Here is an 11,283-nt window from a genome sequence, read left to right on the forward strand (position 1 = left end):
AATATGTTTCGTCAATTATCTCGCCCGGTGTCTCGTCAGCTATGCAGGGCACGAATGAGACAAGCAGTTACAGTTGAGCAAAGATGTTTTCGCCTAGTTTGATCGAGTACGGTTTGACCAACATGCAGGCTCCGCTTCGTTCCAGCTGCCTACCGAGAATACAATTGCAGGCTGGACGTGGGTTTGGACCAGGTGGGCCTTCTTTATCGTAGCTCAATGGAGAACAAATTTATAAGGATAGTGATTAGACTTTACGAGGAGCCTTCAGACCTCAATTAAAATATATAATCAACCTCCAGAACCTTCACTTCCTAGGGAAGATTATACCGAGGCCCAGTGGTTAGATTATCTTCACCGAGTGTCTTTCACTGCCTCGCAGAGTCAAAAGCTTCTGGCTGAGCTCGACGTCAAGAACCCGGACGCCGGGGTATTCGACGCACCCAACCGAATAGAACGCGCATATGCGCTTATTTTTCAACTTTTCCTTTTCTTGAGCCGTCCTCAACCTGATTCATCTCCAGAGCACTATTTACAGGTACGCCATCAATTTAGTTAATCCGGCTGGCATTCATACTCTTTGTAGACATTCGAAACTATACCCTCCTTTGACGGAGACGATCTTCATCTCGCTCGTCTCTGTGCTATTCACATTCTCAAAACTATTGTCTGGGAGCTTGACAGTATCCCGACTTCGGATCCTCAGCGAACAAAGTACCCCAACGTGTTTGAAGATGCGAAAGGTCTATCTATGCTATGTGCACAGTTCTTGAAAGGTACACACCTTGATATCCTTTTATGATCTATCCGTTGAGCCTCTGCTCGAATACAGATCAGGACTCTGTCCCCGAGACGTGGCCAGTCTTCTGGTCAGAAGCTCAACAAGCACTCGTTGCGTTGGGAATGGATCTAGGTGACGCAGGCTATGCGATTCAAGCACCACCGGACCCATCCGAAACACCTGATACAGATCCGGATGCCCCAGGCCTAACTCGTGCGGAAGGCTTTAAGGGCGTGGACTTGACAGGTAATGCGGGAGCACCTGTACGTGGTGCACCAAATGTTTTGGAGACAGCTCAGCCTGGGGACAACATACCAGACAGGATAGAGATGGAGTACGAGGCCAAGGCGAAGGAAACACCGAAGGAGAGAAACCCTCGAAAAAAGGGGGAGGATTTTTCTAATGTCCGGAGACCCCCAAGAAGGGCGATAAAAATGAAATATATTCAAGAAAGGACGAAAAATAAAGTATTGGCTTTCATTGAGAGAAACAATCAATTCGATTTCGTTGAAGCTCACTGAAGACCTTGCGATCAGTGAGGGGCGAGGCAATGAGACCAAGGTAATACCACTAACATTGAAATGGTTATCCGGTATGCACAACTTCAGAGATCCCATGGGTGGAGCCTGTAGCCCTTATATGGCGAAGAGACGATTGATCTTCCAAGATAAAGACAGTAATCACCCTCTTTTGAACACCCTCCTTCGGCCCATACCTGTGTCAAATATCTGCATGCTGGGAAAAAAATGTCAAGATATTGTCACATAGACTTGAAGTTGCGAAAGACACACTGGCACCTACTGAATTGAAGCTGGCTCGTCGTTACTCTCGCGGACGAGTTTCCGAGGAAATTTGTTACTACTATGTGTCCGGCCCAAATTGTATGTAACAATCAAACAGCGAGAGAGTTCAGAGAGAACGGAAGACCGCTGATGTGAGGGGCACAAACAACCAAAATTAACGTGTACCTATATGCGCCCCTTTGTAAATATTAGACCAGCTGGAATTTACGCTCCTGGCTTGAAAATTCAGACATGTTCTGAAGCGTAGCACGATAAAACAAAGCTCGCGTACTGTAATCAAGCCTATGATTCAATGCATCCAATTCTGGTAGGTAGTAGCGGCCGAGTAACTAGGGTCCTCGTAACACGGGGGTGCCGTGTGACCCAGTGGCGAATCTTGTTAGCCACTGGCATATCGCCAACTACGACCACCCGCACAAGCTTACCCCCCGAGAGTATTCTAGCGATTTTTCTGCAACAAATAGACATGAGCCCTGTATCTCCAAAGCTCGAATCTTTTCAGAGCAGTCCCGTATCTATTAGGGCAGTATCATCAGGCTTTTCCGACATTGAATCGGTTGTCTCTCTGGTGGATCAGAGTACGTATCAAGTTGATGATCGCGCCTTTCTCAGTACGCTAACTTCTATCCTTGTTGAACGTACTAAATTAAACCAGAGCTCCCGGACGAAGCTGTTGTGGCTGAAGACCGAAAACTCGCACCAGTTCATCCAGAGTTTGCATTTTCAGATGGCACAGTCGAGATTCAGGCAAGCGAACGAGTGAACCGTTGAGAAGCAATCGCTCATTCCGTATAACAGACGATGAATCAAGTCTTCTGGGTTCATGAAATCTTTATAAATAAGTTTTCAGTACTCGCCGCCCTCATACAAAGGGCAAAAGCCTCCAACACAAACTTGGAACCTGGAAGTCGCATTGTGCTCGTTTGCGAGCCAAAAATTCAAGGGGCAGATATTTTCAACACTCTCAAAGTTATATACGCATCGTGAGTGATGGCATCCCATCTATGAATGTGCAATCACAATAACCTGGCCTTCAGTTACATCGACGGGATCCCTGATTTTGATTCAAACATTATGATATCTGCCCTACGCATCGCCTCCATTTTTGACTATCCTAATCTACGGAAATTCGCCCTTTCGAGACTGGAAGGAATGAGCCTTTCTGCCCTTCACAGAATTCAGCTCTCCGATGAACTTCTAATTCCCTCATGGGAGATGCCTGCGTTTGTTGAGCTTTGTAATCGCGCAGAGCCTATTACATTGACCGAGGCCGACGTCCTAGGAATGTCCCGGTTTGTCGAAATCGCTCGAATTAGGGAAACTCAAAAAGGTCATCAGGTGACCAAACTGGTGAACAAGGCCCTTCCTAAACTTTTAGAAAGCTCGCAGTCGAATAATTCTAGCGCCTCTGAGTCTACTCAAGATGAATCTGGTTAGTTCGTACTTTCCCCAATGTGCTACAAACTAAATTCATTTGCGTATGTCCCTATATCAAGGCTATCTCTCAGGTCGTTCACAATTACCTGAATGCAAATGTCGCGTTAGTGCGCATAACAACAAGGTCAAGCCCTGTAGTATTCATAGTATCGCGTGTCAAGTTCTGGAGGAGGGTCGAGCATTATTCAAATAACGAAACGAACTCTTGGAGCGGGTTGGAACCTTACGGTCTTCCTTTGGTAGTCTTGAACAAGTGATTTCCTCTTCTAGCTCTGAAGTGCTAGACATCCATGCAGAGCTCTCAAAAGCGCCCTGGATTCGCAAAAAGCATACTGTAGAATCCGACATAGATCCTGCCGACGAACCTACGCCGAAATCTGCAACGAGGGCCACCGAAGAAGCCACGGCTGAATCCATCGGGGAATCCACCACTAAAACCTTTGCGCAGGAATGAGTTACAACACCGTCCGAGGTACCATGACGTACTCGGGAGTGGTCACCCGCTAGACAGTAGCCACCGGTGAATTCTCAGTCTTCATGAAAGCAACCAACTTAATGTTTTGCTCAAAGCCTTGCGCTATACTCTTTCCCCTGTATACTAAGTGCCCAATTCTGTATACGAAAGCATGGTCATGACTGTGTATAGCCTTTCAGTAAAGTATTATGAAACCGGATGCGCCTTATAAGTCGGCACCGTGCTACCTTGCTTGCCTTAGAGATCATTGATGCGTTTTGTACCCTTGGCTGAATAAATTTGATGCGTCGCATAGCCATTGAGAACGTGCGTATATGCAATGTCTACTAATGCCACTGGCCGCTTGGACACTATACCTACAATGGGTAACAGCGATCCATTCACCTCAACAAACAAAATTCCAAGTCCCCACGAAAACCGAGTACAAAACAGAGGCAGAAAGCACACGCAAAACCACATGGGAAAAAATGCCACAACAAGAAACCGATGCGATGTATGTATATATGGGGTGGGATGTAATCAACAATGATCGATGGAATAAAAAAAAAACAAGACCCTTTATACGATAATAGACGAAGCTCTAAAGACTTGCACGCGGGGCCCCGCGCTCTAGAATTTCCAGTCTTCGTCGATCTCCATGGCCCAAGGGACTATGAGTCGCGTGCCGTCAGTGATGATGCGTGTGGAAGCAAATGATGGCACTTACATTTGTTCAACAACGTCTTGGCGAAAATCTTTTCGATGGGGACGTCGTGTTTTTTGCACCAAGCAGCGGTAATTCTAAGTTTGGAAGTTAGCCTCGTGGTGCGTATACGAGATTTCGAGTAACATACCTTGGGTCCAAATAGTTGATCTTACTCGTACCCAGCGCAACCTCCTTTCCTTCTTCCTTATCTTGCATCTTGAACTTGAACATCTTGATCTTCTCGTCCAGCTTGGTGATTGCATCCAAAACCTTTTCGGGCGTACGACCCTTGGGTCCAGCAGCCTGCTCCGTTCCACGCTCCTCTTTTAGGCGATCGTACTCGGCGTTAATGTCATCAATCTTCTCGTCGAGTGCGCTCTCCTTTTCTTCCTTTTCACCCTTTTCGACCCGCTTCTCGTTGTCCTTTTCAAACTTTTTCCGTGCCTTGGCGATGTCCTCTTCGCGTTTGGCGTCTTCCCAGCGCTCAATAAACTCGTCGTCGAGGTCAGACTCGAGTTCATCAAGCTCGGGGTGCTTCTTCTTAAGCTTCTTGTCGAGGGTGAATAATTGATGACGGAGCTTCATGCGATTGTACTTGAGACCTCTCAACTATATTCATTCACATAAGTACCCTTTCGAACAGTACTCGCGGGGATACATACCTGGTCGCCAAGTTTGCCCATACTTGCATCGTGGTTCTTGCTCACACTCTTTTGATGGTTACACAAGATGGCCACCATACGATTAGCCCGATTGTACGCCGCAAGCTTCTGAGTAATGTCTGCGTCAGCCGGAGTGTTTTCGTCGAGCTGTTTCTGGAAGGTGATCGAGGCGTTATAGGTACGGAAGACCTTGGCGGACAAGCCCTTCATGTACGAATTCAAATGCTTATTCAAGCCACCAGTCTTTACCAAAGTTAGTGTAAGCCCATAACGGAATAGGCCAAGACATACCGAGACACGATCAAACAGGGCATCTCCCTCGCTCTTGCCATCACCCTTGAAGATTCGAATGTTCTTAAAGATCTGGGGCTCAACTTCGACAACGTTGTAATAACGAATCGAATCTTTACCCAAAAAGTCGAAGATGAGTTTGTTGGGAGGCTCAAGCATGATGTGCTCATAACGCAGGGAACAACAGCCGACTGTATCAGCCTCATCTTCGCCCTTTTCGTTACCTGCTCGGAGCGCCAGGCGATCGATAAAGTACATGGCAGTGGCGCGTTGTCGGTCGGCGCTGGTCTTGTTCTTGAGATCACGGGTGTAATCTTCTCGGATGCGATCGACATGTTTCTGTTTACATCGGAGCCAATAACGTTTAATTTGGTATTGATAAATATATCAACGAATGGCTAACCTTGAGTTCGCGGGCCTTTTCGAATTTTTGCATGTCGGACTGGCCCTTGAGTGAACTACCAGCGGCGAGGAAGACATACTTGAAGTTGCCATTGACGTTCTCCTTCCAGCTTGCGAGCCACGTCACGGTTTGGTCGTGCTGAATCTTTCCCCACTTGCCAGGAATGTTTGGTACGGGGATCGGTGCATTCTGACCAATATTGATTGTAATGTCCTCTGGGCGCAGACGATACTAAGTATAAGACGTAAGTGCAAGTGCAGACACTATATCATAGTACCCACCTTGTGTTTGCCTTTTTTGGGATGCTTGCCTCGTCCTCTGAAGAGACCTGGAGGTTCTATCCTGAAGTTGCCAACCTTTTCGGGGCGACCGTCCATCGTACAAGCAGTATACTTTTCTTCGTCCTTGGACTTGGCCTCCTTGATAGCCTTTTTTTCGGCGGCAGTCATGGATTTCTTCTTTGCCTTTTCGGCTTCAAAGAAATCGAACATGGGCCGGAAGTCGCACTTGTCAAAGTCTTTGATGACTATACCATTGCGCTATAGCCAAAAGAAGAAGTAAATTAAAATCGGTTGCAATGACAGTACGATGTGGCGCACAGGAAACGGAAAAGATGAAGGGACGAGAACTTACGGGAGGGTGATCCTTGAGCACAGCCTGCCAGTCACCAAAAAAGTTCTTTTGGAAGACCTCATCGGCAGCGTGTTCAGTCTCGAGTAAGGCTCCGAACCAGCCTGCGAGCTCTTCGGACTCGGGAGGGAGGTCGACCTCCTTGCCTGTATGCATGTATAAGTAGATGCTGAATGTATGCATGAAACGACAAACCATTGTATTTCATCTTGACGTGCTTGGGTAGAGGTTCGTAGGGAGGAGGGAAGAGTACGCCAGCATGCTCGAGGGTTGTCCATTTGGTGGTACCGTCGCCCAGAGCTTCAGTCTCCCACCTGGAGAGGGGTGAGGGTGGGACGATAGCAAAAGCACTACAACATACCACTTGAAGCGTTCGGCCTCTTCCTCTTCCTCCTTTTGTTTCTTGAGGGCACGAGCGCTTAGCTTTTTGTCACCGTCCTCCTTCTTGACCTTGGCTTTACCTTTTGAGGGCTTGACATCTTCGTCAGACTCTTCCTTCTTGACAGCCTTGCCGTTCTTCTTGGGAGTCTTGCGAGCAGGCTTGACATCTTCGTCTTCGTCAGACTCCTGCTTGACTTTTTTTCGGGAGGCAGGCTTCTTCTTAGAGAGTGGAACATCTGGCTCGGACTCGGACTCGGATGCTGAAACCTCTTCCTCGCCACTCTCGTTGGCTCCATTCTTGTTCCGAGTGACGGAATCGTCGTCGTCGTCGTCGTCGTCGTCGTCTGTCGTCGCTCGACTCCTTCTTGACAGGGGCCTTGGTCTTCATGCGCGAGCTAACTGGTTTGGACTTGGACTTGCCATTGGCAGCTGCCTTGATGCGCTTGTTGAGGGGCTCGTCGTCGGACTCGTCGGCGTCGGCCATGTCGACATCGCCATCCTCGGTCTTGACGAGGGGAACAGCAGCCTCATGTTGGCCAAGTTCAGTCATATCCTTCTTGGATGCGGGGGTGCGGGATTTGCCATTGGACTTCTTGAGTGCGCCAGGGAGGGGCACGGCTGCGGCGGCAAGCTGCTTAGCAGGCCGGGCAACGTCTGGGCCGCTGTCGTCGCTGTTGACAGTGCTGCGTGGGCGCTTGGCCTGGACACAGTAAGCATCGTGAATTCAAAATTGCAGAGTCGCAGACACTCACTGGGCCACCGTCCGCGGAGGCCGAGGGCCGTGGGCGTTTGCTAGTTGCACGGCTCGTGGCAGTCGACGACTGCGCCAACGGAGCGTCGTCGCCACTCTCCGAGTCGCTCGTCACGCGTCGGGCCATATCCTCGAATTATTCCACAATTACAATTTATCGTCTGAAATTTCAAATCACGGCCTCCAACCAGTCGTGGGCAGGCAAGAGCAGGATGGGTGGAGAGAGGCAGAGGCAGAGCGGAATGCGAACAAGGCAGCACACCTCGTCCCTTTTATAGCGATCGGAGCGTGTGCTGTGGTTTGTTGGAGGCACCCTAGCCGGCCCTAAAGCAGCCCGATTTCCCACCACTTCGAGGTCCCTGTAATCCAATTTCATCTCGTGACCTCACCCATACCCATACACTTACCTCCCAACCCATCTGCCGCGGCGTATATATCTATACTTGCCATGTCCGAACCCCTATACCGTGACCCATGGGCCAAGCGCGAGGCCTGGCGTAAACATCCTATTTTCACCACCCGCAACATGTTCAAAAACTCGCTTCCGGGCTTTGGTATCGCCGTCGTAGCCTTTACCGCCTATGTCGCCGCCGAAAAGTTTGTCTTTGCCGAGAAAAAGAGTCATCACTAGATATGCGTTGGAAGTAGGTCTGTGGGCGGAAATACTGCAGCTAGGGCGAGTGAGTCGAGGAGCGTATTCGTCGGGAAAGCGTACTGATTCGAATCAATCAGCAGGTGACGTGCCTACACCTCTTTATCTCCTCTTCTTGCCGCAATGTGCCAGTGCGGCTGTTGCGTGTTCAGTAGAAATTCCAAGCCTCGTGGCTCCAATGCATCTCGTGCGGTCCAGGTGTCTGCGGCCTCTGTATCCGGATTCTACTCATTAAATGCCTTCATGAAAGATTGGACACCCAATCCCAGTCTCCATAATTAGGCCCAAGATAACATATATGGCACAACGGATTACCATACATCAACCAATCACAAATAAGCCAATACACCTAGACCGTCACACAGCTCCGATCAGCTTCCTTTCTTCTCACCTCTCAAAAATTCTACGCTTTTGCAATTGGCAGCGTATGCGCGCTTGCAGAGTCAATTGAGATCCATATCCGAGCACAGGCGCTCAGCTGCGTGTTTTGATTAAGTCTTGATTAGAACTAGGGACCAATAGCGTCACGCCTGGGAGCTGTGTCTCCATGCGCGGCAGGCTGTACTGGATCGTAAAGACTTGCAGCACAAGTAACCAAGAGACATTTCGTTCTGTCATATGACGTCTTGTACAAATTCCCGGGCCTTCGCCAAGCGTTAGCAAATTCCGAACTCCATTAACTGGTACAAGGCCAGAATTCATAAACCATTTTACTACCTATGTCAATGTGCAGGCGGAGATGCTAGTGGACGACTCCTTTGATTCGAAGTCCTCGGTCAATTCGGGGTGTACACGATGCGTGGAAAATTATAGTTCGCTATAGGCCCCTTAATTATAGTAGTAATGCTCGGAGTGCTATGTACGATCGATTTACTTGAACGCGCCCCGGCAATACTAGAACGAACGTCACGACACCAATATTTAGAGTCATGAGGCCGCACGATACACGAGTTCCAGAAAAGGATAACATTAGATATATACAGACGAACGTCACACTGATGCCATAGAAGGGATGAATCCATCCCCTCTCGGCAAGAGACGCTGGTCCCGATATTGTTACCCCAGCCGGCCGGTCGACACGAGGGATTAACGTGCTACTCAACTGAGAGCGATCTGCATTTATAGCGTGGTTTTTGTGAGCGGCACAAAGCACATGGGATCGACAGGAGGGCTATGCGCATAAGATTTCCTGTAGATCCAACAGTGTCGTGCTGGGTGATGGATGTACATATATGTTCCAATCTATGAGGTAAATGTCGACTAGTGCTGCTATTGGTTTCGTGATGTATTAATATAAATCTGCGGGGAATACTCTAATACTGCACGGCGGCAATGACACACTCTGGATCTGGGTGCGAGGCAAGTCCTTGGAATGTGTCCAGGCCAGAGTCATGATAATCTGGAAAGTTGGGGAGCAAGATCAAGAGCATGAATTACTGCGACCTTCGGAGTTTTCAGGACCAACTCGGTACATCTACTTCCTACAGCCTTTACCTCTCGTTCCTTGTCTAGAAGTTTCGAGCGAGAACTTGGTCCACTGAAGCGGTTTACAGTTATCTTGACGCGTTGTGCCTTTACACGATAAAGTTCCCACATTGAGATATGACGTACGCTCACAGGGTTTCAATCCGAGGGAAGCACACAGTGATGCGAATACCGAGTCGATATAGTCATAAGAAACATCTACCTCGGGGCTTCCTCATGGTTGGGGTCTCTTTAGGACACCGACGTCCAGTAAGACCCTATAGAGAACCATAGGTAAGTTCTATCACCTAAAGATACCGTAGTCCAGCCAGCCAAGTGTGTATCTAATTTTGACATATATGCAGTCTCGGGATCATCTAGGTCCGGGCATTGTAATAGCAGAACGTGTCGCATTGACAAAACATTCTATCAAGAGGCTGGTTCATTCCAACCTTAAGGGTTCCGAAGTCACTCTAGCGGAGATATACCCACTAACCACAAAAGCATATATAGGATCCATGTAATGTACATTTACTATCGTAGGGTGCCATGTTGAATAATACCAAAAAACCATACGGATTGGAGTCACCAGCGTGCATAAAACATAGGTCAGAAGGACCCTATACAACCATCTCGAAGTAGGTTATGGAGTGGCGATTTTGCCATGCTATTCTAGATCTGAAACTACATATATCATGCTTTGGATGAGAATGAGTCCTTTCGACATATTAACGTGCACTAGAAGCTTACCGTTACATCGATTATATAGTCCTATTAGGGAGCTTGTGTTTAGCCCATAATTTGCTATCACCGAAAAACTGTAGACCCCATAACTCGGTCAATCTTTGGATATTTTATCACAGGATCACAGGAGAGTAAGAGTAAACACACTTGATTCGGACGACTTGGCTCCGGAGTTGAGCTTGGTATAACGAGTTCAAAGTTTAGGTGATTGCTCATGTATAAACTCTCTACCACTCAATTCAAGGCTGAATTGAACCCGTATATAACTTACTGGAAAATCTGATTGTTGGATTAAAGCATACACGTTGCTCATGATCAGGTAGGTAGCATTTCACAGTCATGATCAAACCAGGTACTTACGGCATATAGGGTTGGCCCATCACTTGGCGTTGTCAAGGATCCCTCCAAACTAGCAGTACTACCGATTTCGTGGAATGTTGAGCGCCAACATCGAACTGAAATATGCGGCGAAGTCGGGGTTACCCAAGAATTTGTCAGGGCAACTAGGCACTGCCCAACTATGTGCAACTTAAAATTGACCACACCTATTGATCCTATCTTCTAACTTTTCTGGTCTGAAAAAACATGGGCAGGTTATCTTTCGTGTCTTTTGTGAACAAACTCCTTCCAGAACGAAAGCACTACTGCTTATTGTCCTACACTGTGGCTCTTTTTGCATGCTCATCCACTATTGCAGCATTCGGAGTTGCTGGCTCATGGTACATCTACAGGAGCATATTTGCAACATTTTCTTCCCGCCTGGGGGCTCGCACGCTCCTCTACCACCTTACAGTTATTCTCCTTCGCTTGCGGAACCCGAAAATACTGGAACATGGTTTGAATATTATTGCATCAATAGCATTGAGCTTTATATGGATTGGAGGTGCAGTCTGGTCCCAGTGGTTTGATGCGGATATATGGGGGTATAAGCTCTGCGCCGGTTGTCAAGGGTGGGGAATATTGAAGTTTCATGGCGGAGTCCTTGCTGGAATAGAGGCCACTATACTCGCTATGAGCGCCACCCTTTTCATCCGGAGCCGAGTGGCAGATTTCAGTTCTGGGGAGCCATCGAGAGACGAGTAGTACGAGGTAAGCATGCATGTTGGCCTTATCGTTCAATTCCCAAA

General features: G+C 48.0%; 3 protein-coding genes across 3 annotated transcripts; 2 read left to right on the forward strand and 1 right to left on the reverse strand.

Moving 5' to 3' along the window:
- Window positions 1–122: 122 nt before the first annotated feature.
- RhiXN_06548 (uncharacterized protein) lies at window positions 123–3,472 on the forward strand (the record flags this gene model as incomplete). Its single annotated transcript, XM_043326364.1, has 9 exons — window positions 123–192; window positions 249–535; window positions 584–773; window positions 830–1,041; window positions 2,084–2,192; window positions 2,237–2,316; window positions 2,380–2,564; window positions 2,619–3,017; window positions 3,262–3,472. The coding sequence occupies 9 exons, from the start codon at window positions 123–125 to the stop codon at window positions 3,470–3,472; spliced, it is 1,743 nt and encodes a 580-aa protein (XP_043181796.1).
- A 630-nt stretch (window positions 3,473–4,102) lies between these two features.
- RhiXN_06549 (DNA topoisomerase 1) lies at window positions 4,103–7,423 on the reverse strand (the record flags this gene model as incomplete). Its single annotated transcript, XM_043326365.1, has 12 exons — window positions 4,103–4,143; window positions 4,200–4,273; window positions 4,327–4,787; window positions 4,841–5,083; window positions 5,132–5,470; window positions 5,535–5,765; window positions 5,816–6,073; window positions 6,168–6,310; window positions 6,360–6,478; window positions 6,526–6,906; window positions 6,956–7,245; window positions 7,298–7,423. 12 exons carry the CDS (start codon window positions 7,421–7,423, stop codon window positions 4,103–4,105), a joined length of 2,706 nt encoding a protein of 901 aa, XP_043181797.1.
- A 321-nt stretch (window positions 7,424–7,744) lies between these two features.
- On the forward strand, window positions 7,745–8,230 carry RhiXN_06550 (NADH-ubiquinone oxidoreductase family protein; the record flags this gene model as incomplete). Its single annotated transcript, XM_043326366.1, has 4 exons — window positions 7,745–7,893; window positions 7,945–7,976; window positions 8,029–8,087; window positions 8,147–8,230. The coding sequence occupies 4 exons, from the start codon at window positions 7,745–7,747 to the stop codon at window positions 8,228–8,230; spliced, it is 324 nt and encodes a 107-aa protein (XP_043181798.1).
- Between the last annotated feature and the right edge of the window lie 3,053 nt (window positions 8,231–11,283).

This window comes from Rhizoctonia solani, chromosome 7 (genome assembly GCF_016906535.1).
Source record: "Rhizoctonia solani chromosome 7, complete sequence".
In the NCBI taxonomy this organism is placed as follows: Eukaryota; Fungi; Basidiomycota; class Agaricomycetes; order Cantharellales; family Ceratobasidiaceae; genus Rhizoctonia; species Rhizoctonia solani.